At 38.7% G+C, this 27,790-nt stretch overlaps 3 protein-coding genes across 16 annotated transcripts in view; 2 read left to right on the forward strand and 1 right to left on the reverse strand.

Annotated features, from left to right (window-relative positions):
- The window catches only part of LOC143293885 (uncharacterized), a 47,353-nt gene extending 25,427 nt beyond the window's left edge, over positions 1-21,926 (reverse strand). Inside the window, exon 1 of the mRNA XM_076605223.1 lies at positions 21,903-21,926. The gene's annotated coding sequence lies outside the window, so the exon portion shown is untranslated. The remainder of the gene's footprint in view (positions 1-21,902) is intronic.
- On the forward strand, positions 4,502-20,172 carry LOC143293886 (glycine-N-acyltransferase-like protein 3). 2 transcript variants are annotated; one of them, XM_076605224.1, is made up of 5 exons: positions 4,502-4,906; positions 5,420-5,533; positions 6,984-7,098; positions 8,764-8,887; positions 9,320-20,172. In XM_076605224.1, the coding sequence occupies exons 1-5, from the start codon at positions 4,826-4,828 to the stop codon at positions 9,945-9,947; spliced, it is 1,062 nt and encodes a 353-aa protein (XP_076461339.1). In that variant the 5' UTR covers positions 4,502-4,825; the 3' UTR covers positions 9,948-20,172. The 2 variants fall into 2 exon arrangements, with proteins under 2 accessions (XP_076461339.1, XP_076461340.1); XM_076605225.1 differs by lacking the exon at positions 6,984-7,098.
- A 950-nt stretch (positions 21,927-22,876) lies between the features above and the next one.
- Positions 22,877-27,790, forward strand: part of LOC143293889 (uncharacterized) — a 49,322-nt gene continuing 44,408 nt past the window's right edge. For 12 of the 13 annotated variants that reach the window (XR_013056816.1, XR_013056815.1, XM_076605226.1 and 9 more), the window contains exons 1-2: positions 22,877-23,051; positions 26,271-26,987. Coding sequence is in view for 11 of the 13 variants with exons in the window: in XM_076605226.1 (XP_076461341.1) it covers positions 22,964-23,051; positions 26,271-26,987 (805 nt within the window). In the remaining 2 variants the exon portion in view is untranslated. Of the gene's footprint in view, positions 23,052-23,211; positions 23,325-26,270; positions 26,988-27,790 lie in introns of those variants that run through there. The other variant, XM_076605228.1, reaches the window with a different exon arrangement.

The raw sequence follows: 27,790 nt of genomic DNA on the forward strand, positions 1-27,790 counted from the left end.
GAATAGACAAACAAGAATAAATACAATAAAATCTCAGTAAGTTTTGTTTTCACAGATCTATAGATGAAAAAGTGAAAGAGGGGAAGGGTGAGAGTTGGATCTTGGATACAATGGAAGCAGATCAAATCAATGGAACCTGCATCATCGTTTTTAACAATAGAGAAGGTTTGCAAACCCACTTTCGTCTGGTTCTTGTGGAGAATCCCCAGTTATTTCTAGCGAGAACCGTGTGCGCATACATGTCTCCATTTTTTGTTTTTCCAGGTCACTTAAAACTAAAATTTTGTCATGGAAATCAACATTTCCTGATGAAAGGATTTTAAAAAGTTTGTTCACTATTTTTGCAAGTTTACAAAATATATTTGGTTTTATCATTACACCCATTATTTTTATTAGTCCTCTATGTTTACTATGAGCACATTTCTTGTCACATCTCTGCCATTACATATTCAAACTGATCCATTTAAAAACTCTGCTGAAAAGCTGTGTGAACAAAGGCAGTGGAAACCCTCCCTGTTATGTCACATTTCAACTTTCTTAAGCCATGCCCCTGTCCAAGTCTCCTGCAGTTATGCTGGGGATGACATATAAATATACATCATCACCACTTTTGACACGTGACACAGCATGCGGAAACCTGGCTGTAGTCCAAATTTTTCATTTTAGACATATATGTACTTTCTTCGTTCAAAAAACAAAGATAAACATTAAAAAAAAAGAAAAAAAGAAAAAGAAGAAGAAATGATCTATCTAGTTGTTTTGCATTTTTTTCTCCATAAGTTTTTCAAAGTTGGTGTGCCTAAAAAGAACAAATAGGGAATTGGCTCATGAAAAAAACATTTTGCCAGCTTGTAACTTTAGAACAAGAATTATCTTGAAAACTACCAGTCAGCATATAAAGGTAATCACTAAATCAGGTTGTTTTGTGTAATACCTTATATCCTGGTGAAACCCTATCTTGTTTTTGTTTGTTTGTTTGTTTTAATGTCCTTTCTGCAACTATGAACTCAATGTGTTATGCATGCTAAGTAACACAAGCATTGCAATGTCCCAACAACTGAAACATGAAGAATGCTGTGCTTAATGTATCGGGTATACCAGGCGATGACAACCAAGTTGCAAGCTCGGTGAATTTAGACTTGCAGTCTGTGATTTGTCAGTGACAAACTGGGTTTCAAGGTGGAAAAAAGACATTCCAAAAATGGTGTCCAATGGCGATTGGCCTGTTAAGCTGCACAACTCTGAATATAATTAGTAATCTTCTTCCCTCTTCCAATAACATCCTATTGAATTCACGATGACTCAAAATGTGCTGAGCTATTTTACAATTTACATGTAACAACATGTTCAAGTCATGCGTTCACATTGTTTCCATTTAACATTTATAAGCATATATTTCAAAACGTTCAGTTACAAGTGTGCAGTATCATGAATATGACAAATGTAAAACAATGTAAAAATGAACTAATTGTTCTTGCTATTCAACTCTAGAATTATTTTAATATAAGTCTTTTAACATAATCTCAACCCAGCAGCCATGATCCAACTATTTTCTAGTTTTCTTTCTTTGTTCACAGCAAGATTCACCACACTTGACATGCTGATTTTTTTTAAATCACCACAAATGAAAAAATACAGCATCCCTCTTCAAAGTAATTAATGAAAAAAATTGGTATAACTCTCCAAAATTCTATCAGGATTTACAAAAAGATATTGAAACATTAGTAAAATGGTTAGACAGATGGAATCTATATTTTAATGCTAAAAAAAATGTAAAGTACTTCATATTGGGAAATCAAACCCAGAGAAAGAATACATAATGAAAATCGGAGACAAAGAAATAAAAGTATCAAAATGTGATGAGGAAAGACTTGGGTGTCACATTTGACAAAAAATTATCATTTGACAAACATACAACAAATAGTATAAACAAAGCGAACAGAATGATTGGAATGATAAAAAGAACATCTGCATTTATAGATAAGGTTACTTTCTTACGGTTATATAAAACATTAGTTAGACCTATCCTAGAATATGGAAAAACTGTATGGTACCCAACGCAAATAAAGCAGTCACAAGCCACAGAAAGGGCTCAAAGAAGAGCAACAAAGCTGGTATATAATATAGCATAAAAGATTATTCATATCAAGTAAGGTTAAAGTACTTACAACTACCATCACTTAAAGCAAGAAGAGTAAGAGGGGACTTGATACAGACGTACAAAATATTAAATGGGTTTGATGATGTAAACAAAGCATGCTTTTTTGTACTCCAAAGGTAGACACTACAAAAAACAGTACAGACAAAATATTTAAACAGTATTCCAGAACAAATCTCAGAAAGTTTACATTTAATAACAGAGTAACAAATTATTGGAACAAATTAACAAACAATATCAAACGTGCACTAGTATAAATACTTTTAAAAACCTCATAGATAAAAACGAGTTATTGACAAAAGCGAAATATGACTGATGAATAAAATGACTGAGCTAGTCAAAGACCTGACCAACAATGTAAAGGAGTAAATCTGAAGGGGCATAAAAAGCCAAAAATGGCTAAGTTGTATGAAAGAACGCCCCAAATCCTCATCCTGACTGCGGCGACTCAGGAAATCAAATCTTCGAAATGTGTGACTGAACTAGACATCACGAGAACCCTGCACACTGCAATTATTCAGTTATACCAATCCAGAGAGTGTCGACATGGTTATTCAACAACAACACGTTGACTGACAAGTTTGTTGGCTGAAAATGATTTCATGATAAACATCAGTGCTTGCAGATTCAACCATTCCGAGATCGGCATTTGACGAACATTATGATAACAATAAACACGATCAAACAATTTGTTAATTCAAAGCACTCACCTGTGTGCTGGCTTTTTTTTCCTCAATACCCTCTTATGAACACTCGTTAAAGCTCGTGATATTATTGAAACATCATAACATTTAGATTTCAGATCTATCTAACAAATCGGTGTGAACATGGCGGCAAATCCAATCCCACAATGCAGCAAAAGAAAAAAAATCTGAGTTGTTTCCCATCCATGGTATGTGCTTGCTTTCACTTCCGGCAACTAGTAAAAAGACGTAAATATCGAAATAATTGGGGAAAATGAAAGGTCAAGATAAGCACGTGTTAAAAACATGTTTTCGCTCATTGGTTAGTTTGTGTGTGTGTGCGGGCGCGCGTGCATAGCATAACACAAAATACCAGCAGATGCCATGGAGATAACTGGGCTGAGTGATTTTTTTTAACTCCCCCACCCTCCCCCCCTTTACAAGTATCAGAATGATCAACGTGATGATTGTGGACACTCCACGGATGATGATGAATCAAGGAAGCCAGACTGTTACAACTGAATTGATGATTAATTGTCCACAATTCCCAATAAAGCCAAGTTATCATGCTTGGTCGATGTCAGCGATGGAACTACAGTTGTTCCTCCCATACTCTCCACACGGATAAATCGGAACCGGCATGTTTTCAATACTGCTTCCGTAACGTGTGATAAGCTGTAAACGGGGGCAAATAAGGGTCCCAAGGTCTATGTCTCCAAGGTGTACGTGTCCCAGGCGGGAAAATGGTGCTGGGTATCTGGAAAACACTCCAGTCGTTTTAAGCCTGTATTTCAGACGGTTTCAATCACTGACTCTTTCACTTTATTGTCTGACACCGAGAACAACGAAAATTCGCCTTCGTTAGTTCAGGCTCGTCAGTCGTAAAGAGAGAGAGAGAGAGTAGTTGTGTGTGTGTGTGCGGTGTGTCAGTGTGTGTGTGTGTGTCAGTGTGTGTGCGTCTCGATCCTCTTCCCTAATTTCTTTCCCTTATGCCCAATCGATTTCACTGAGGGTCAGTGTACAGTGTCCGTCATAGACATATATAGATGTAAACATATCTCTTTGCCGTTTATGTTCGTCCATCCATCCATCAATCAGTGTCCCGACGTCAGTGGGCACTGACTGAGTCACTGACTTGATTTCAGTCTCGTCGACGGCCGTGCCGCACTGACTCGGTGATGCACTGCGGCGGGTCCGTCCCTGGGCCTTCGACTGACCCAGCGATCGCCGCATTTCCCCACTCTCAGGGAAGCAACTCTTGTACTGGTAGATTGCATCATGAGCCGCAAGCTACTATAATCCTTCTGTGACTTATGAACGCTTGGAAGTTGGAGAGGAAATGCACCTGTTTGGCTGAATAAATAATGATAAAACTAAGCAGGTTTATTTTTGGATTAACACCCAGTGCATAATGAAATCTAACTTGACACACGGAGTGTGTGACCTGTGACATCAATAAACGACCTTCACCTTCTTACTAAAAAAAACAAAAAACAAAAAAAACAAAAAACCCACAGTCGCACGAAGTCTAGTCTGCTGCGCGCGACGGTCGTTTTTACAGCGTACAAATGCCACATGACCACAAAGATAACGATTCTCGGCACTTACTGTGGAATCAAGGACACGTTATTAACTGTGACAGCCAATAGCATGTCTGTAAGATCTTGAAGAGGGACTTTAGAACGTGACCGTCAAATCGTGTGCGGTGTCGCTGAGGGCAAGGCCAACTTATTCCGCTTCCAGAGGAAACAACGTGTTTTGTGCGACGACAACATAATCCAATGCGACATCAGCGTTATATATTTATTATTTTAAACCGAAGACTATGATAGAATAATACCTTTGCAAAGGTTATCGATATATAGATTTCTTCATTATGTTTGCAAGCAGTGAAGATCAGGTAGTCTGTTCAACTGGATAGATTTTTTAGTCAGGTAAACACAAACTTGTTTCATCATCGGTCACTTGCCTTGGAACCTTCGTCATGATTTTTCAAGTATTGTCAGACGAGGAAATAGTGCAACTGAAAGATGAACTTGGGGCTGATCTGCCAGGCTCGGCAAAGGTGAGCAACAACAATGGATCCAGTTGAGAGTGGTAACATGTTGGAAAAACATTTTCTCCTCCACCCACAATGCCATTCCGTCCACCCCAGGAGTATGTGTGTGCATCTCGTCTGCATTATTTCTTTCTAGGCTAATAGATTGATTTTTCACACCAGGACCAGTGTAACAGTTTCCACTGAAGTCTACATCTGTTTATGAAATGCATTATCAATATTAACTATTATCACAGCATCTTGTCTGTCTCTCATATGAGCCATCTTTTCCATCAGTTGCTGTAATACTAATAGTAGAGTTTTATGTGTGAGTTCATGCGTGTTGTTAAGAATGTGATGGCAAACTGATTGATACTGATTATTTTATTGCTTGAGTGTTCTAATTCAGATAGTAATTGTCAGTTTTAGTTAAAATTGTAAAAATCACAAAATTTCAGCAGTACCGATTGAATAGTGTGATTTTCATTCTTTCTCTCTCTCTCTCTCTCTCTGTGTGTGTGTGTGTGTGAACATTTGCAGATGTTCTACATCTTGTTCAACTTCCTAAGAGGACTGCTGAATGGATTTGAGGTGATTGTAGATCACTGGCCGCAATGGACATGCATCATTCTTCGCCCACAGTCTCAGGATTCTGTAAGTACAAAAATGTCAGACTTTAAAAAAAATTTTAAATGTGTCATTGTGTGTATACCACTTAATGACTTATGTACAGGTTCTCCCACTTTTTTGAACAAATGAAGAACTCACAGAGTTGCACATACTGATCATTGCTGCACACACAGTGAACATCAGCTGTTGCCATTCCTGTGAGAAAATCAATAAGACCCACCTACAGTTGTAAGTTCTAACCTCAGTGATTGATCCAGCCAAGTGTTTAATGGGTTAACTATGTGAGTGCCTGTCTGTGTTTGTGAGACTCTTGTGTTTGTATGGGAATGTTTGTGTTTTTACTCATGTGTTTGTGTGTGTTGATTTGATTTTAACTTAAGTCTGTTCACCTGTGTTGATACTTATGTATTTGCGCGCGCACGTGCGCATGTGTGTGTTTGCTTGCATGTGCTGTTTCCAGTTGATAAGTTGATAGAGACATGATCATTCAGTAAACGGATTTGTAGACAGTCAATTCTGACACAGACACTCACTTAATACATGTATTTAGATACATTTTAAAAGACACAGCACTTGCATACATGTATACATGTAAATGCATATACGAAAACAGATTGGCAGGCATACAATTAATGAATTATTATCTATGTGTGGACACACACACACACATGTACACACTCACACACACACACACACACACACACACACACACACACACACACACACACAGATAAGCTTATGGAAATACTGCTGTCACTGACTTGATCAATACCAGTGCTGTTGTTTTGTTTCGTTGAATAATAGATTTGTTTGCCCCTTGACTGGTGTGCTGTGTTAACATAGTGCTCTTATAATAAAGCATGCGGGTGCAACGGGAAAAAAAAAAAAAGAAATGGAAATTTCAGTATTCAGCACAAGCAGTTGGATGAATTTTATAAAACTTTTGATATAGCACATGACAAAGTTAAAAGTAAAAAACAGTAAAAACAACAACAACAACAAAAAACACAAACATATTTTCCAGGTGAAGAATATGTTGTCAAAGGGGCAGGTTTTGTCTGAATGTACTGTCAATGGTTCTTTCAAACAGTTTTGACTGTTGAAAATACAATAAGGAAGAATATAGAATGTCATTTTTCTGACTTAGCCAAAGATGAAAAAGACAGAACATAAACCCCCACAACATCTGCTATGATAATTTTCAGCAGTCTTTTCAGCCAGGGTTTACTATACGCAGATCCAATTTCACATCATTGTTTACCTGTTCTGCCATGATTCTCTGGGCACAGGTGTTGATCAGTTCAGATTTTATGGACTGACACAGTCTGGCATGAGTTTGCCATTGCAGCTGGTGTTACAGTCAGTTACCATCATAATTCATATGTTAATGTTATGGAAAATGCATTGTTTAGGTTCAGATTTAATGGACAAACAAAATGTGTTTTATTAAATGATGATGTGTGTGTTTCTGCAGGTGGCCTCATATTTCCGTCATTTTTACATATGCCATACGAGGAGTGTCAAGGCATTCCGTTTCTTCATTCAGAGACCATGTGTCGTGGACTGGACTAAACCTGTTTGCTTTACTGGTGTGTGTGTGTATGTGTGTGTGTGTGTGTGCTCATGCTTTTTAAAATTATTTTTGTTGTTTTGTTCTAATGTTAAAGTATGTCATGTTTAATTTTAATACATCTGATAATATTAATGACACAACAGTGTACAGCCGATTCTCAGTGAAATTGATGACACAAAGCAGATGGTTTTTGAGATATAACATTGTGTGTGTGTGTGTGTGTTTTAGAGTGATAGCAGTGCCATTGGCAAAGAGAAAGAACAAAGATTACAGTTAAGGTTAAATAAGGAAAAGACATTCTCCATTAATGGTCTGCAACTCATACATTCAGTTTATGATCTGTGAGTGGGATTTTCTGTGTGTGAAAATTTTTACATTGCTGCTTCTAGCGTCGGAACATTTGTTGTCTCATTTTTGTCTTCACTGATGCTTTGTTGTAATTTTCTCTGACTTTATTCAAAATTGGACCACATTTATCTTTCAGAAACAAGTATTGCATTATAAAAAAAAAAGAAAAAAAAAAAAAAGAAAAGAAAAAAAGGCTGTTCATTTGTGTACCGAAATTTGGAAACATTCTGCAGTAATACACTTACAACATAACAGTTGCAGCAATGATATGGGTAACGCCAGCTCTCTTAGATAAAACAAACAAACAAAACCAACTCTGAAACAGAATGAATGAATTAGAGTAAATATTCTGATAGAAGCAAAACAAAAAATCTGAGTATACACAGAGAGAGGTTGTTTTTTCTCAATGAAGTCGTCTTCTTCTTCATCGTTCATGGGCTGCAGTTCCCATGTTCACTCGTATACACGAGTGGGCTTTTACGTGTATGACTGTTTGTACTCCCGCCATGTAAGCAGTCATACTCCGCTTTTGGGGGTGCATGCTGGGTATGTTCTTGTTTCCACAACCCACTGAGCACTGACAGGAATACGGGATCTTTGTAGTGTGTATTTGATCTGCATGTGTATACACACAAAGGGCGTTCAGGCACTAGCAGGTCTGCACATCTGTTTCCTGGGTGAGGCGCTGTGACCAGATCGAAAGATTTTTTTCTTCCACTTGGCTGTTGTACCTATCTCTCAGTGAAGTGACATCTGGGAAATATTAAAAGCACATCTGTTTCCTGGGGGAGGCGCCGTGATCAGATCGAAAGATTTTTTTCTTCCACTTGGCTGTTGTACCTGTCTCTCTGTGAAGTGACATTTGGGAAATATTAAAAGCACATCTGTTTCCTGGGGGAGGCGCCGTGATCAGATCGAAAGTCTTTTTCTTCCACTTGGCTGTTGTACCTGTCTCTCAGTGAATTGACATTTGGGAAATATTAAAAGCACATAAAAAAAGAACCATATGAAAAAATCAGTAATGGAATGAACTGACCAGTTTTGCTCTATATAGGAGTTTCAGGGATAGACAAAGAGGTCATTTTCAAACAAGGAACAGTTGTCACCATAAAAGGATAAAATAATGTGCATTTTAGTCAACTAAATGTGGTTGTAATTCTCCATTTATGTTGTTGAAGCCACAAAGAGAATATGTCTGGTTGTTCTCATTGCTTGTTGATGACACAAATGAGTTGGATTATGTCAGCGTCAGTGGCTGTTTTGTGTCTTTGCAGGTGTGTCATACGATGCAGTGCAGATTGTCATGTCATTGTCAGTTGTGTTGTCATTGCAGGTGTGCCATACGATGCGGTGCCAACTTTACAGGAGCAGTGCCGAAAATACGGAGGTCGTTTGTCATCCGTGGAGAACAGGTTCATGTACGCTTGGACCAACAAAGAACCACCACAGCCACTTCCGTGAGTTAGTTTGCTGTACAGCTGACAGCTAAGTCATACCTATCAGTGTGTGTGTGTGTGTGTGTGTGTGTGTGTGTGTGTGTGTGCAAGTGCTAGGTGAGAAAAGAAAGTGGGAGGGAAAGGGGGCATGTGATTGAAGTAGTGTCAAAGCTTGCTGAAGAAAATCTAATTTTCACAAAAAAAAATGCTTGTGAAGAAAGTAAGTCAATGAAATAAGCTTACTAGGCCAGAGATGTTTATCCTTTGTTGGATATATAGTGATAAGCCTACCTACTTGAACAATTCAATATTATCTGAAAAAGAGAGGAGTAAGGATTTTGAGAGGGGCTTGAAACTTAAATTGTGACAGTCATCATCACTGCTCGTGTTGCTGGATTTCTTATTTCAGTGCCTTAGTCTACCGCTAACTTTTGATCACTTTGCTCTTGGCAGGGTTCCAGAAGGCCTGACATTGACCACCCTCAAGCCCACTGACGCAGCAGCGTTGTGTGAAAGATGGAAACACTACCGACCCGACCCTGATCTGGATCAATACATGCAAGAGGTGGCCACCTGTTTTGCCTCCAGCGCCATTGTGAATGAGAAAGGGGAGCTGATGGCCTATATTGCCATGCAGTTCAACGGATCCATGGCCATGCTTCACGTGGAGCCTCAGCACAGGGGGAAGGGGCTGGGGCAGATTGTTCTGGTGGATCTCACACGCAAACTTCTGGCCTCACAGCACACAGCGTTTGGCTTTATCCCGACAAAGGATACTTCTTTCCTTGCCACCAGCAGTCAGAAGCTGGGCTTCAGCTGGGTGCCTCAGGGAAGCTTTGCGTGGGTTCGTTACCAGCCGAAGGCGTCATCTTCTCCTTTACCCTCAGCTGCTGGCCCAGTTGCAAATCAGACGGCAGCATCAGCCTCATCTGCAGCCAGCTTCGGGAAAGGTGACTGTTCACAAGAAGAGGAAGGGGGAGGGCTTTTTCTTACCGCTCTACCACTGTCATGCAATGAGTGTTCTGATATTAGCAATGATGTTAACAGTTCCTGTGAACATATAGGCATGGGCATTTCTTGAATCTTAGATTGGGATGGTTTGTGAAGGTTTGGTTTTTGTGAATATTGACACTTTCTGTGTTGGGTCTGTTCTCCATGTCTTGCTTGCTGGAGATACATCAATGTATTGCACTATAGATCATAGATCAAGTTGGAATTCTTTTTAGCATTGATGACTTTAATTTGTGCCCAGAACTTATCCTCTCATACAGTCTGGAAATTTTGTCTCAATGCTGGAATTGTCTCAAATATTCATAGAGCCAGTTGACCAGGGTAAGTTTGTTGAATCATCTTTTTTTTACGTGAGACATTACATATAGTCACAGAACCAGACAGTTATTAAAGAAATATCTGTGTTAGTGCAGTAACTAAGTAACAGTTAAGGAAATATTTGACTATTTGTGTTCTGGGTCATTCAGCTATTGTTTTTTTTTTTTTAACTCAGGACCAGTGTAAAGTTTTAGGTTAGACCGGACCATGTTGAAATCACTCCCATGTCCAACTTTTCTCAGGTTGAAATAATATTGAATAAGTTGCTTGCCTTTTTAGTGCATTGTTCGCAATCATAGATGTACATTTCCAGATTAAGAAGAATCAGAATATTCCCAAATATTTCGTAGTTCTTCCTTTGGCCAGATAAGTTCAACAATCAGAATATTCCCAAATATTTCATAGTTCTACCTTTGGCCAGATAAGTTTAACACAAGTGCAGCTGATGAACCATGCTGAATATGAATACAAGAATCATGTTCAGTGTTGCCATTATCACATCAAATGTTTGTTTGTATACTGTCATCAAGGATGTAAATGATTTGTGAACAGATTTAGTTTTGGCAGTTGTGTTTATGAATAGGGTTGAAAGTAGGAAGATGATTTAAACATGACTTAGCACTTCAAGCCTGAAGGACTTCCCTCATGTCCATATATACTCCCACCCAACCCCCCTTTTGTTTCTTCTTTATTTCAGTATTTGTGTTGTTGATGTATATATTTCATGGTGATGATGTTACATGAGTGAAGTGATAAGTCTTTGTTGTAGCTAACTATTCTTTTATGATGATGTTTTTTAATTGTGATACTGAAAAAAATGATCCTGTTTTTTTTTTTTTTAACCAATCTTGACAGTTTTTGCTATGTTGATATATATAGTTATGGTTGATAGAAAAAGTATTTTGTGAATGATACAGCTGTGGGTGGCTGATTTTTGTTCACTACATAGTTTTTTGACTCACTTGTGTAAACAAAGTGAGTCTATGTTTTAACCCGGTGTTCGGTTGTCTGTGTGTGTGTGTGTCTGTGTGTCCGTGGTAAACTTTAACATTGATATTTTCTCTGCAAATACTTTGTCAGTTGACACCAAATTTGGCATAAAAATAGGAAAAATTCAGTTCTTTCCAGTCATCTTGTTTAAAACAATATTGCACCTCTGTGATGGGCACAAAAAAATTAAAAAAAAAGAAGCCTAATTATATGCAAACTGCATTTACTGTTATATTTATATTTTTTGTATTCTCTAAACTTGGCACTTTGACCTCTTATTCTGACACAACAAGAGGAGTTATTATTATCATTTTTTGTTCAAACAGGGACTTCTTTTGCTAAGCATGGAATTTTTATTTATTTTGCAAACGTTTTGGTGCAGAGAGTAAAAAAGGGAAATTACTCTGTAATTAATGCTAGGGGACTTAATTTATCACAAGTGAGTCTTGAAGGCCTTGCCTCTCTTGTTTTCCTTTGTTTTTCTGTGGAGTATTTATTACATTCTCACTGTAGTAGGTTTAACCTATACTTTTTCCCCCAGTCACTCTGACCAACACTCATTTCATTCTGTTGATTTGTCTGCCTGTCATTAGACTCACATTTCTTGAGAGACCATGCCATGATTTGGTACTGACCACTGAACAAAGTGTTGGGCATTATTTCAGTTGATTCCTTGCTTAATAAATGAAGGTTTGAAAATAACCACCACCAACAACAAGATTCAAAGAAATCTCACTTCACTGGACTTAGTAGATAAAGTGTAAGTCTCTTTCTTTGGATGATAAGCTGAAGTTCCAGGTTCTGTGTATGCATATATTGCTTACAAAAACAAACAAAAAACATTGCACCAAAGGAATTATATGTATAAAATCTTGAACTTAAGGGAAAAAAAACTGCGCTGAAAGTTAACAAAATATGCATTTGTAGCTGGGGGCAAGATGTTAGTGGGGATAAGGATGGGGATGAGACAGTGAATGACATCACATCCTCCTAAATAAAGCAGTCAAACTTTACATATATATATACTGGCATAGACAAAACTGATAACACACTGAGATGATCCATGCAGTATTGTACAATGCAGTACAGTGCAGAAGAATACTGTTTTCACCAGTTCAGGCAAGGATGAGAATATAGAGCACAAGATGACTTTCACAATGCATTTTGATCCACAGATTTCATCATGCTGAACATAAAATGAAAATGATGAGACACAGAGTGGATTCAAATAGTTCTTTTGATGACAGCCTTTCATCATCAGAAAAGCTTTGCATTGAAGGGCTGTTGTCAAAATGACTATGCATTCCATGCTCTCTTCAGGTTCATATTCATCATGTTCAGAAATGAAAATGCACAGAGGGAAACCATAGCTTGCGTAGCATGAATTGTCTATTTCTGTAATGATCAGTCTTTTGGAGACAAGAAGTTACATAGCATCTAAATTTTATCATCTAGCCCTTGTCACCCTACTTTACATTACAGTGCTGTATTCTCTGTCAGTATTCTTGTATTCTTCACCTTTCCTTCGTCACCTGACAAGCACATTGGGTCTTTGTGTAGGTCGGGCATCTGCTTCTGCCCAGCCTCTTTGTTATGAAGCAGATTTTAGTGTGGAGTATATGGAGCAGTCCGCATGCTTTGATGCTGCCTTGAAACTGTTACTGCAGTCAGTGTTTTTGACTCACTTGTGTTAACAAAGTGAGTCTATGTTTTAACCCGGTGTTCGGTTGTCTGTGTGTGTGTCCGTGTGTCTGTGTGTCCGTGGTAAACTTTAACATTGACATTTTCTCTGCAAATACTTTGTCAGTTGACACCAAATTTGGCATAAAAATAGGAAAAATTCAGTTCTTTCCAGTCATCTTGTTTAAAACAATATTGCACCTCTGGGATGGGCACAAAAAAAATAAAAAGATGAAGCCTAATTATATGCAAACTGCATTTACTGTTATATTTATATTTTTTGTATTCTCTAAACTTGGCACTTTGATCTGATATTCTGACCCAACAACAAGACCAGTCATTATTATCATTTTTTGTTCAAACAGAAACTTCTTTTGCTAAGCATGGAAGTTTTATTTATTTTGCAATGGTGCAGATAGTAAAAAAGGGAAATTACTCTGTAATTGATGCTAGGGGACTTAATTTGCTTTAAACTGATCTTTCTCATCTTAAACATTACATTTTGAAATTATACTCAATACATAAAAAGCTTGGATTTTTTTGTTTTTAAGTGTATCACAAGTGAGTCTTGAAGGCCTTGCCTCTCTTGTTCATTGAATGCAGTGCTTTACAGAGTGCTGTGATCCAGCGTGGTACTATGCTGCGCTGTATAGACAGCAGTACAACCGAACATGGTACTGTGCAGTGTTGTACACAGCAGTATAATTCAGCATAGTACATACTGAGCTGTGCTGTAGGTAACAACCTAATATGGTACACTGCAATGCTGTTCACAGCAGTACAATCCAACTTGGTACTGTGTGCTGTAGACAGCAGTACAGTCAGTGATACTGCGAGTGTGATGTGCTGTACACACCAGTACAATCCAGCATGAGACTGTGATGTGCTGTACACACCAGTACAATCCAGTATGATACTGTGATGTGCTGTACACACCAGTATAATCCAGTATGATACTGTGATGTGCAGTACACACCAGTATAATCCACAAAACTGTGATGTGCCGAACACAGCAGTACAATCCAATATGATGTGCTGTACACAGGAGTACCATCCAACATGATACTGTGATGTGCAGTACACGCCAGTATAATCCACAAAACTGTGATGTGCCGAACACAGCAGTACAATCCAATATGATGTGCTGTACACAGGAGTACCATCCAACATGATACTGTGATGTGCTGTACACACCAGTACAATCCAATATGATGTGCTGAACACAGCAGTACAATCCAATATGATACTGTGATGTGCTGTACACACCAGTACAATCCAATATGATACTGTGATGTGCAGTACACACCAGTATAATCCACAAAACTGTGATGTGCTGTACACAGCAGTACAATCCAGTATGATGTGCTGTACACAGGAGTACCATCCAACATGATACTGTGATGTGCAGTACACACCAGTATAATCCACAAAACTGTGATGTGCCGAACACAGCAGTACAATCCAATATGATGTGCTGTACACAGGAGTACCATCCAACATGATACTGTGATGTGCTGTACACACCAGTACAATCCAGTATGATACTGTGATGTGCTGTACACACGAGTACAATCCAATATGATACTGTGATGTGCAGTACACACCAGTATAATCCACAAAACTGTGATGTGCTGTACACAGCAGTACAATCCAGTATGATGTGCTGTACACAGGAGTACCATCCAACATGATACTGTGATGTGCAGTACACACCAGTATAATCCACAAAACTGTGATGTGCCGAACACAGCAGTACAATCCAATATGATGTGCTGTACACAGGAGTACCATCCAACATGATACTGTGATGTGCTGCACACACCAGTACAATCCAGTATGATACTGTGATGTGCTGTACACACCAGTACAATCCAATATAATACTGTGATGTGCTGTACACACCAGTATAATCCACAAAACTGTGATGTGCTGTACACAGCAGTACAATCCAATATGATGTGCTGTACACAGGAGTACCATCCAACATGATACTGTGATGTGCTGTACACAGCTGTACAATCCAGCATGGGATTGGGATGCGCAGTATAATCCAATATGAGACTGTGATGGCCTGTACACAGCAATACAATCCACCATGGTACTGTTCAGTGCTGTACACAGCAGTACAATTCAACACGGTACTGTGCAATGCTGTGTTAGCAGTACAATCCATATCCAACACAGTTATGCGCAGTGCTGTTTACAGCAGTGCAATCCAACATGGTACTGTGCAATGGTGTATACAGCAGTACAATCCAACATAGTACTGTGCAGCGCAGCACGCAGCAGCGTGATCGAACATGGTATTGTGCAGTGCAGGACAGAACAGGACAATCCACTTGAGACTGTAAATTCTGTACAGTGCATCTTGACACAGATTTTTATATGTGTGTTATTTATTTTTTTCTATTGTTATTGATACTTATATAGTGCCTGTCTTCGGTCAGAGACTAAACTCTAATGCGCTTTACAAACATGGAGTCATTTGCACAGCAGGCTGCATAGTTGGGTAGAGCCAGCTGCCAGCTGCCTTTTTTTAAGGCGTTCAGTATTCATTTCCTGTATCATTCAGTGCGGCTTCGTTAAAGCACATGCACATTCAAGTATATTAAAGAGGAATTTTCTGAAGAATTTTGTGAGGGACATTGTTGCTGTGGGTTCTTTAACGTGCGTTAAGGGTATGTATAAGCATTGAATTGTCACAAGTTAGTATGATGAAAACTACAATTTTCTTTTGGCTTATTGTTGGTCATTGCACTTGTCCCATGAGTCAAGTTATTTACCCAGTTGAACTTTTCCCACCTTCTGGACAGGGTAGATTTTATCAAATGTCTTTACCTTCTAAATTCAACACTTTCTCTTGAAAACTGGTTATCTTCCGTCTTTCCCTTATGAGGCCTTATCCACATGGAATGAGCTTCCTGTCTTTCAGCCAGACCAATTTAGAAAGCACTGTTTAATCCATCTTTCATCCAATCAAGCATGAGTGTTTAAAGGTGTATAAATAAGAGTGTGCGAGTTGTAAAAATACTTCTTCTTTTTTTCTTAATCATAAATCTTAATGTTCTGTAAATATGCTTTTTTTTTTTCCATCCGTGCTCATTTGTTTTTAAGTGCATTTAACATATTTTGGAAATGTTCTTGTTCCATGCTCTGGGCTTTCTTTTTGAAAGGTTGAGCAATGAGAATCACTCTTTTACATATTCATTATTCAGATGATTTTTTACTTAGCATATTTCAGTGCTGTGCGATTTTCTGTATGATTGGCTGGACTGTGAGTGTGATACAGATTTTAAGTTGCATTTGTTTTGTAAAGCTTGGAATCTTTAAGGTGCCAACAGCACTGAAAGTTAAAAAAAAATAAACAAGTGTTTATTATTTGAATATTTAAGTTCTCGCTTCTTTTGGGATTTCACTTTTTAACAACATATGGAGGCAACATGATTTAATTTTGTTTGTATTGTGTGTGATTTGGGGAGATTCCTTTTTAGAGGGGTTGCTTTTGATTTATTTAGAAGTCTGTTCTTTTTTTTCACTTGTGTGTGAGCTGGTGTGGAGCACTAGGCTGTTGTGCTATTTGAAAGAGGAAAATATTACTGTACCTATTTTTTGGTGAGCAATAAAGAAACAACTTTCGTTTATGTTTTTTTAAGCAATAGTGAAATGACCTGTAACACATTTTATCATAATGATGACTGTATATGTTGTACAAAGTGGTGAAGTGTAACTACCATTTAAAATTGCATTCCGTCATGTAGATTGATTATTTTTGTTGAGACATATCCAGGGTTTTCAGTATTTGATTGGACTTAACTCACTCTGGACAATGGAACACTATAGCGTTCCTGACAAAAGGCGCGGTTCTGGATGACGGAACGCTATAGCGGTTATGACAATAAACAAATTTTCCAGGTTTTCTTCATGAGGTAGCATAACAATTGCAGCTACATGGGGCATTGCGAACGTGTCAAGGGTGAAATGGAAAGTTTCATGATGAGGTTCTGTAACAACTTACTCGGCGGCGAGCGACTGACTTTGGCACCCCACGTGACTAATCTGCTATATAGATCATGACAGCGACTTTTACGGCTGCTGAAGTGATTGAAATGCTTCAAACTGAAGGTTCCTTTCATCGACGAGGATGATGAAGATGTTGAATAAAGTATCTTCAGTGAAGAAAGCTACCAGCAAGAAGGTACTCACAGTGACTCAGATTTGGAGGGCAGTGAAGAGGGAGGGAGGTGCGGGTATGGCATGACAAGAGGAGAGGGGTCAGTGGGTCAAGTACAGCAAGTTTCATTCAGTTACCTTATGTTTTCTATTTTTTGTGATTTTTTTCCCCCTAGCCCTAACAAATGGGCTGTCTGTAGGGAAAAGCAAGGGAGAAAACTTTCCAGCCCGACTGAGTTAAGCTGTGGGTAAACACGAAGGTGCTGTTGACTTTTGTGAAGGCTGAGATTCATCTGTAATTTTTTGTTGTTGAAAAAGAAACAAAAAAAAAGAAACAGGAAAAGATTGGTTGTTTTGTTATTTTCTTCTGTTTTTTTGCTGCACCATTTTTCTTCTTCTTGATACATGTATAATCATGATCATTATGTCTAAATGGCTGTATTGTTGTGGTGATTAGTTGCTTGTTTGTTTGTTGTTGTTTCTTGTGTGTGTGTTTTTTGTTGTTGTTTTTTTTTGGTTTTTTTGTTGTTGTTTTTTTGCTCTGTCTGTACACACCTTGATGATGCTGTACCGCTGGTTGTCTATGCTGCTGTACATCTTTCCATTTGCCCTTTCTGCCATGTCTTGTTTGTAAATTCCCCCCACCCCTTACACACACACAAACACTCACACATTACCATGACGGAAAAACAGGCACCTGCACAAACATGTTCTCTCTCTCTCTCTCTCCACATCCCTCTTTTTTCCTTTCTTTTATACCCCAGGGCTGGGTGGAAAAAAAGTATATGTTTTGCTTATCTCATTACCCTGGTAAAATAACATTTCGTTTCGTTTCGTTTCATTTCTCTCTCTCTATCTCATTGCCCTCTCACTTTCTCCCTCACCCACACACGCACACACACACACACACACACACACACAGAGGCACCATGAAAAATATGTTCTCTTTCTCTGTAATATGCACACACACACACACACACACACACACACACACGCACACACACTGACAGGCACCTGTACCAGTTTATGCATTCTTTCTCTCTTTTTTGTGGCCTCAGTTGCATGCAGGTCATGGAGCACCAAGACTTTCCCTCTATCTTATTTACTGTCTCTCTCACACAAATCCAAAAACAGACACTCATATCGATAGGTAGGAGACTAAGCTTTTGTACATTCTTTCTTTCACTTCTTCTCTCTCTCTCTCTCTCTCTCTCTCTCTCTCTCTCTCTCTCTCTCTCTCTCTCTCTCTCTCTCTCTCTCTCTCACACATTAAAGCATGTAAACAGCAGCACAGATAAGCAAAATATGCAAACATTCTCTCTCTCACTCACTCTCTCTCTCTGTCTGTCACACACACACACACACACACACACACACACACACACACTCACACACACAGAGTTATCACATAAATCACATTTATTTTTCAGATAATCAAATAAAATGTGTGTATATTGCTTGTTTTATACTCTTAAGCATTTTATTTGATCTGAGTGGAAAAGTGAAACTTTCGTTTAACTGAATATAAAAATAAGAAGCGGTAAAAAGCTCATTTGAGATATGATGCGAAAGATTGGGTGGGTTTTTTTTTTTTAAATTGTCTTTGATAAGGAGTCTGTAATTGAAAATACCAGATTTCACTGAGGGGTATTTAATGCCAAACATGTCATATGGCACAGTTTGACATGTCATTGACATTTGATGATGAGTCTTGATATACTAAAATGTAGAATTGCATGCAGGTACTGAAAGTATATGTGAAAACTTTTCACAGCTTGTACTTGTGATATTTTGCTGTCATCCCTTTGCTTTGGTTTTTTTTCCCCCACTGAATATGGAGCAGGAAATTATGCTGATATGTTCCTTGATATGGCACAGTAAAGATTTGTCAGTTTTGGGGTGTTTACTTCTAATATAATATTCAGACTTTTAGAATGTATTTCAGATCTGAATCTCCACATTTTTCAGAGGGATAATATTTAATGGACATTCTTTGATTAGTTGGTACAAAACATTGATCTCAAAACAGCGTTATTGATAACATATCAGACTGGTTTCTTGTTTGTAAAAACAAACTTCTTGTCAGTTTGACAAACGCATGCATTTTTCACAATGTGTGCTGCAGCAAAAATATTTTTTAAGTTGTGGAATCTTGCATAGAGAAAGCTCATCAATGTACATATATGTATATATGATATTGTGCACTGGTTGAATAAATGGTTAATATTACTGTACATATAATATTTCTGTGTGTGAGTATGATTCTGCAAAGCTGCACGGCTGTGGGATTATGAAGTTTATTGTTTCTTTATATGGCACCTTTTGCATTCAGGACTCTTTCAATGACTGAGGCAATATGTGGAGTGATGGCCTAGAGGTAACGCGTCCGCCTAGGAAGCGAGAGAATCTGAGCGCGCTGGTTCGAATCACGGCTCAGCCGCCGATATTTTCTCCCCCTCCACTAGACCTTGAGTGGTGGTCTGGACGCTAGTCATTCGGATGAGACGATAAACCGAGGTCCCGTGTGCAGCATGCACTTAGCGCACGTAAAAGAACCCACGGCAACAAAAGGGTTGTTCCTGGCAAAATTCTGTAGAAAAATCTACTTCGATAGGAAAAATAAATAAAACTGCACGCAGGAAAAAATACAAAAAAAAAAGGGTGGTGCTGTAGTGTAGTGACGCGCTCCGTGGGGAGAGCAGCCCAAATTTCACACAGAGAAATCTGTTGTGATAAAAAGAAATACAAATACAAAATACAAATCTATATGGCTTGACAACATTAAGACAAAATGAAACAAATGTTGACTATGATTTTTTTTTTTTTATTGGCACATTAGTTATCATCTTGTGATTTTAGGCGCTTCTGTCACCATAAAAGTGCTGGATCTGTGTAAATTTATGACCATATCCATGCAAAATTGATTTTTGAATACCACGATGATCCTGTCCATGGAAACAACTGCTTTGTACATAGCCTTATTTTGATTGGATTGGAAACTTGATTTTCACTTTTCACTTGATGTGAATTGTTGAATTTAAGACTGAGGCAGTTAATATTTAACTAAATACATATATTTTGTTTGGAATGAGGTCAACAGTTAGCCATCATTTTTTTCTTTTTTCATTTTCTTTTTTTTTAAATCAAAAACAGTACAAAGAATTTTTTTTCCAAAACAAACTTTTGTGCTTGAAAAAGAAATATTCCTCTTCTTCACTAGTCTGTTGCACTTTTGGTGCATTCGCTATGGGAATGAACCCTTCCAGGATATGGAGTCAAGCGTAGAAACTATACAACTGTTAGTCAAGCATAGAAACTATAAAAATGTTTGATTTTCAGATGGTGCATATAGATGCCATAAGAAGAAGCACAGACTTTTTTTTTTTTTTTTTTCATTTCTGTAGAATTTGAATAAAGTGTTTGTAAGCTGTCAGAACAGAAAAGACAGGTAATACCACTTGTTCATTTAAACTCTGTGTGTGTGTGTGCGCGCGCGCATGCATGCATGCATGCATATATGCATGTTTTCTGCGTCAACAGATGGTGATCATGCCTTATGTTATCATGGTTTGTGTGCGTTGATCTGTCTCCAAATGTATGATGTTGTCTCAGATTGGGTTGTGTTCAGGTTCATCTGCGGGTGAGAGGGAAACAATCTCACATGACTCATGAATTCATGTCTGTACAATCTGCAGCGTTTGAATGTGTATGATTTGAAATGTCTGAAGAAGTGTAAGTTATAGTGTTTAAAAAAAAAAAAAATTTCTTTCTTGTTTGCTTTTTTTGGTTTGGTTTTTGTTTTTCATTAAATTAATTGAGTATCTTTGCCTCATGTTTATTATGTTTCATGTCATTTTCTTTTCTTTACTTTTATCTACTTTTTCATGTGTATTTACCTGCTAATCATTTATGACATTTTTCTTATTCTTTTCATGTTAGAAAAAAGATTACCTTGTACAGAAGCATGTGTTTGTGTTATTATGTGCATATGTGTGTGTATCAGTTTGTGTAAAACAGTAAAACAGATTTTAATGCAGTTATAACTGTTTCAGCCAGTGGATATATAATTCAATGACATCCTTGATCTTGACTCAAGGATACAACATCAAGGAAATGTGTGTGTGTGTGTGTGTGTGTGTGTGTGTGTGTGTGTGTGTGTGTGTTTGCTTTTCTCTCAGAAACCATTTCATTGCCATAAGAAAGCCTTGACAACATTGACGTACACATGCAAAACAAACAAAATGTTGCAAGTGTCTCTGAAATTTCTATCTCTGCATAACAAACAAATGGCTTAAAATGCAGAATTTGAATGGAAAATGACACAAAAATTGTCTGCAAAGATTTCCACTCTGACGCAAACAGATGAAAGGAACTAAAAATCAAATGTGTGGTTTTACTTATCTGTCCAAGTTTTCTTGATTCAATACTGACAAGATGCCATCTTCTGAGTCGTACAAAAACATCAACTTTTATGTTGATCAGATATCGAGAACCAAATGGATCATTTGTGGGATCGATTATTTTATTCTGAATGTAATGGCCACATAACGAGATCTAGTGACGTGGCTGAAACAGTCCTCCTAGGAACTGTTTACCGAGGAAGTTGGAAGGGAAGACAGAAATATAATGGAATGGCAACATTGCAGAATGGACAGGAAAACAATATATTCAGACTACAATACCCAACCAAATTTCATCTTTAAATACACAGATAAGAAATCACATGTGCACATCCATATGACTAACAACAAAATCAGCAACATGAAATATGGGTTTATTCATTGGTGACAAAATAACTGAAATAAACATTTAAAAAATGTGCATGATTATTGACAAAAGTCTGTCTTAGGCTGACAACTTTACTTACCTTGGAAAACCTCTGGGTACAGGAATGTTTCAATCAGCTGCAGTAAGAAAGCATCTTTACAAACATTCTTTTTGTTTTGTTGTTGTTGACCTAACATCCACGCCACTTCAGTGGCACAACTCCCGCAATATTCATGAATCTGTTGTACACCACCACACCCAGGTTTGTCTGCCACAGTCTCAGTGTGCTGGCTGTCAACAATGAGCTATTGATGTTTGGCTACACTGGGAGGCAGTATACCAGAACAGACCATGCAAGCAATACTGCAGAGTCCGTTCTTGGAATGTCAGGAACCTACACATGTATTTTGGGATCCATGTACCGAGTACACCATTCCCTTGAGCAATGAAACCCTCACTAAACTAAGACCCAAGTATTGAACAATATGACCTTGCTGTTACTGAGCCTATATGCTCTCCTCTCAGCCTGCGCTGCAAAAATCCCATTAGTGGATTAGCACCGTGTTGATGTTCATGATAAAAGAACCCCAGTCAAGACTGAGATGATGACACTCAAATGTATTGTGACGTAAGCATTCTGGAGACAATTGCTGTGGATATGCTATGTGGTCATGGAGAATAGTTACTTTCAGAGGACATGCGGATGTCCATGACACATTTTCAGGTGTTCTTACCAGGATAAAATGTGCAAACAGACTGGATGGAATAGAGTACTGTCTTGCCAACTTTATTAATTACCTTTAGAAAACAAAATTTATTCAATTAAATTTATTCATATGCTGAAAAAAAAAAGACTCAAGAAAACCTGACCAAATCTGAAATATAACGGTGAAATTGGTGCGCAAATCTATTTATGGTGATATTAACCACGAAAGGCGTTTGTGGTCATGTGTCCTTCGGGTTGTGGCAAAATTATTTGCAAAAAAAAATCCCATGTAGCAAATCTGTCCTGGGCATATTTTTCTCACTGAGCACATGAAGCGAAATGCATTCTGGGATGGCTTATCGCTCGCCGCCATATTCGTACACGGTGTAGAACAAAGATTTCCGCGGAACGCAATTAATATATTTTGAGGACAGTCCTGTTCGTGTTTGTGTTTTATGTCGCAATATTGCACAACCAATGCGACATTACCCACAACCAATCACAAAACAGCTTTCCATTCATGTTTTCAAGCTACTGTTACAGGTAAGAGGCTTCGAAAGGGGAAATGAGATGGCTCTGTTTGCATTGCTTGCGTCACACACGTCATTGAGTGATAATATTGAGTAAGAATGTTGCGTCGGGTGAAATAGATTTCTGAATTTAGGATGCTAGAATAGCACTTTACCTCGAGCTGGAAGCATATATAACATTAACAATCGCACCGATCGCTCAGATCTGCCTTACGTGCGAGGATGTTATTCAGCCTGTTTTCGCCTTCAGTGTTGTGTGCACCATGGGTGCGGTGAACCGACTCGAGTAGTACTTTGCATTTGTGTTCTATTACTACTGTATTAGTGTGTGTGTGTGTGTGTGTGTGTCTGTGTGTGTGTGAAGTGACTGCATAGAACTGTACATTAGTGGCTGCCATGTTTCTGTAATAGTGTAAAATACCGCAGTTGTATGTTCCACAACACTTACAGTTACACTGTGTAACTTACACTTTCTGACTATCAAGGAGGTGTCACTGCATTCGAACAAATCCACATGCACAACACCACATCTGCATGCTGATCCCTGACCAACAGCATAACCCAACACGCTTTGTCAGGCATTGAGTGCATACATTTAATATTTGTGTACCCATCCAAGTGGATTTCTCAGTACCACAGAATTTTGCCAGATGACAACCCTTGTTGCCATGGGTTCTTTTTCAGTGCACCAACCGACCAAGTGTGTGCTGCACAGGGACCTCGGTTTGTTGCCTCATCTAAACAACTAGATGCTCAGTTCGATTTTCCAGTCTAACTTAAGAGAAAGGGTGAGAGCAGGATTCGAACCCATGCCCAAATGGACTCTGTATTGGCAGATGAGCACCTTAACCATGCTGCCACCTTCCTCCCATATAGTACAAGTGCAGTGAACTAAGCTGAACTTGGAAGTCTTGAATCACACATTGTGGTGTTTATGTTGTTTGGTTCAGTATCAGTGGGGTAGATACATTGATTATTTAGAATTTTCTTTTTTGTAGACAGGTGTACCATGTTTGCTACATCTCTTTGTCTTACAATTATCTTCACAGGGTGAACAAAAAACATGCACTTCAGGCCAGGGGTTAAAGTTCAAGGTCACAACAAGGCATAAAAAAAAAAGTAAAGAGTAATTGAATTTCATGTAATATTCTCAAACTTAGCTCTGTGATTAACCATGGACAGAACATGAAGCCTTTGAAAAGTAAAGGTCAGTGTCTCAAATCAGTGATTAAAATGTCATGTAGCGTGATGCTACACTGATATGGCCATGTAACAAGATCAAATGACCTTGCCACGACAATCATCCAAGGAACTATGGGAAGACAGAAAAAAAAAATGATGGGCGGACAACACTGCACAATGGACAGGGAAACCATTTGCAGAAACACAGGCTTTGACACACAACCATCCTAGAGGAATCTGGTGAACAGTTTCTCTGTGTGGTGCACGAGTGACACTTCATAGAGCTCAGAGAGCCACCGGTCTGTTTGCAAAGGAGGTACATACAAATGAGACACAAAAATACTGAAAATAAGGGGGACGGGACCAGTGTCATGACCACAACATTTCATTGAGAGAGAGAGAGAGACTCAGATTTGGATTAGGATTCGGATTCGGAATGGTTTAATGTACTTTGGCCATCGGCACATATAATATGCATATCATGCATATCTCTCGATCACTCATTTTCCTGCCCTCCCCCCATCCCCCTATCCTTACATCCTGAGAGAGAGAGAGAGTTGCATGATGATCTGCTAAGCAACAGCACTAATTGACTAAAGCAGTGTCCTATTCACTTCTGTTTTTAAGAGTAATATTTTTTTCCCATTCTGTATGCTTGTTTTTTTTCTATTTATAGAAGACAAGATGAAATGTGTGTGCATGCACAAATGTGTGTGTGCATGTGTGTGTGTAGGCCTGTGTGACAGATATGCTTGCACATTTGACGTTTAAATAAAATAAAAAAAAACCCAAACTTTTCTGAAGTTTTATTGTGACTGTGACAGAATGTGATGCACTGGGGCTCCTGTGTTGTTCAAGTGCATGTTTGAGTCTGTTGCAGTCTTTTGTTAATCTGCTTAACCTTCGCTGGCTATCGTGGGTCAGACTCATACACGACCCAGAAGGGTACAAAAACACAAATATCTCAGCCAGTTCTTAATATTTTTCTATGAAATTTCAGAAATGCTTCCTGCACCTAAAAGGCCAACTTTTGCCAAAAAATGAAAAAAATTCATTACTTAGTTAATGAAATGAGTAATTAAAGGTGGCGTTTTAACTACACACGGACGCTTGTGTGGGTTGTGCATGACCCATGCTTTTTAAAGAGGAAAAAACGTGGTCACCCCTCAAAAGTTTGTGTGGTTCATGCATGACCCATACCTTTTTAATAGTGATTTCAGAAGGTTTAATTTGCAATTAGTGCAGGAAAATAAAGTTTTACTTTCAATAGCCTCACTACCCCACTACTCTCCCACTACCCCCCCGCCCCCCCTCCCTGCCCCGTTGCTTTCACCTGTCTTCAGCTATAACCCCCTTCCATCCCTTTCTCTAACAGCATGCACCGGTGTGACTGAATATCTTTGATTGTGCGTGTATAGGATGCTATGAGTCATCTCTCTCTTTCTGTTTCGCTGTCTGTCTGTCGTCTCTCTGTCTCAGTCTCTCTCTCTCTCTATCTGTCTATCTATCTATGTGTGCATAAGTAGGGTTTGTATGTATGTGCATGTGGTGTTCTGTGTTTGTGTGTGTGTGTGTGAGTGTATGTATGTGTGTGTGTGTGTATGTGCGTGTGTGTGAATGCATGAGCATGTGTTTCTTCCGAGTGTATGTGTTTGTGTGAGTCTGCGCGTGCGTGTGCGAGCGCATGTGTGTGTAATTAGTTGTTATGATATGTTTTCCTTTTCTATATTTTGTTATAAGCTTTGGAGGAATATACAGGTTTTTGTCTCTTTACAAAGTATGGGTCATGCACGACCCACACAAGCTTTGGAGGAATATACAGGTTTTTGTCTCTTTAAAGGTATGGGTCATGGACAACCCACATGAGCTTCTGTGTGTAGTCAAAAGCAACTCCGGTATGGGTCGTGGACGACCCACATGAGCTTCCGTGTGTAGTCAAAAGCGACAGCCAGCGAAGGTTAAGTATGCCACTACATGACCAAATTAATACACATGCATACAGCGAATGAATGATACTGTGAATTAATGTGTTGTTTGCTGTTGTGTGCAGTAAAGAAGACTGGTGATCTTGTGAACATTAAGATGGATGGGGACAAGGCTTCTCGATTCGTTTCTTCCTTGGTGAAGTCTATCCAAGCACTTTGCAATGGCTACATTGATTTCTCCTCCAGCATTGAAGTCATAGGCCATATTCATTTGAACATCGATCGTTCTGTGAAACTTGACTATGTATTAACAGAGGAAGTCAGCAAATCGGTCAGTGAAGGTTCAACATTGTTTGCTAGTCACAGTTATCACTCTCAGCCTCCATCAAAGAGTGACAGTTCCAGCCGTAATCGTCAGAAACAGTCAGCAGGTGTGTCTCAAGGAGATGAAGGAGACTCTACTTTCAGATCATCCTCATCAGAAGTGCATAATACCTCATCAAAATCAGACAGTCATTCACACAGACGTAGCCATTATGGTGAAAACAGTGTGTCCTCTCATACAGGCAGCTTTGTTGATACCAGTGACTCTGTGTTGGTGAAACAAGAACACAGACAAAATATGTGTCAATCTCAAGAATCCTTGGATAGACGACGGAGAAATGCACCCTCACAGCCCCAGTCACACAGGTCTTCATCCCCAGCAGCTAAAAGAAGTCGTCAGAGTGATTGCAATCCTGAACAAGACCAGAATTTTGAAGTGATAGAGATCAAAGAGGAGCCAGAGGATGAACCAGCTGTCTTTTTTGGGAACAGTTCTTCACACATGGCTGCTGGGCAAGGTGATTGGGGCTTGTCTTTATAGATACATTCAGATACTGATATGCGCTATTTGATGATGTTTGTTATATTTTTCTATTTAGATAGATTTTTTTTAGATGATGATTATTGCTGATTATTTTGGTTTTGTATTGACTTGCAGAGACCGATACTGAAACAGTGAATCAGAGATTGTGTAGGATAAAGGGATGTGTGAGCAACATAGGCATAAATGCAGTGAATCAGTGATTATCTATGTAGTATTCAGGGATGTGAGACTGAGGGCCAGACAGATACAGATAAACGCTTTTCTGTTTCACAAAAAAAGAAAAAAGAAAAAGGTTTTCAGTTGGGTGTGCCACAGAAAAGCTCCAGAGGCCATTCCTCAGATCTGTGCAAATCCAGAGAGAAAGGGAGGGGGGGGGGGGGGGAGCGGCTGAAACTTAAGTATGATGACGCTGACAATGGCTGTTGTGATGCTGCTGCCAATGCATTTGACGACAAAGAAAAAATGCCACTCTCTTTTCATCTGTCTTGATAATAAAAGGCCCGTTTCTAGTCTGTTCTGTGTTGATGGAATCAGCTCTTGTGCTTTGATGTTGCTTTGATCTGGCTGACAATCAGTTCTGAGTCATTTTGATGAAATCTAGCATGCTTTGAATTAAAACCAACCAACAAACATGCTTTGAATAAAACAACAACAAACAAACAAAAAAAAGGATTAATATCCTCAGGAGTGTTTGATGTTCCCATGGCGGGGAAACACACACACACACACACACAGAGGCACACACACACACAGACATAGACACTGGTATATGTGTGT

The sequence above is a fragment of the Babylonia areolata genome, chromosome 19 (assembly GCF_041734735.1).
Source record: "Babylonia areolata isolate BAREFJ2019XMU chromosome 19, ASM4173473v1, whole genome shotgun sequence".
Classification (NCBI taxonomy): Eukaryota; Metazoa; Mollusca; class Gastropoda; order Neogastropoda; family Buccinidae; genus Babylonia; species Babylonia areolata.

What these genes read in the sequence shown, in the direction of transcription:
- LOC143293886 (XM_076605224.1), top strand. Translation starts at nt 4,826, where the DNA reads ATGATTTTTCAAGTATTGTCAGACGAGGAAATAGTGCAACTGAAAGAT. An exon ending in ATCTGCCAGGCTCGGCAAAG is followed by an intron (nt 4,907 to 5,419) that starts GTGAGCAACAAC and finishes GAACATTTGCAG; the next exon opens with ATGTTCTACATCTTGTTCAA. An exon ending in GAACCACCACAGCCACTTCC is followed by an intron (nt 8,888 to 9,319) that starts GTGAGTTAGTTT and finishes TGCTCTTGGCAG; the next exon opens with GGTTCCAGAAGGCCTGACAT.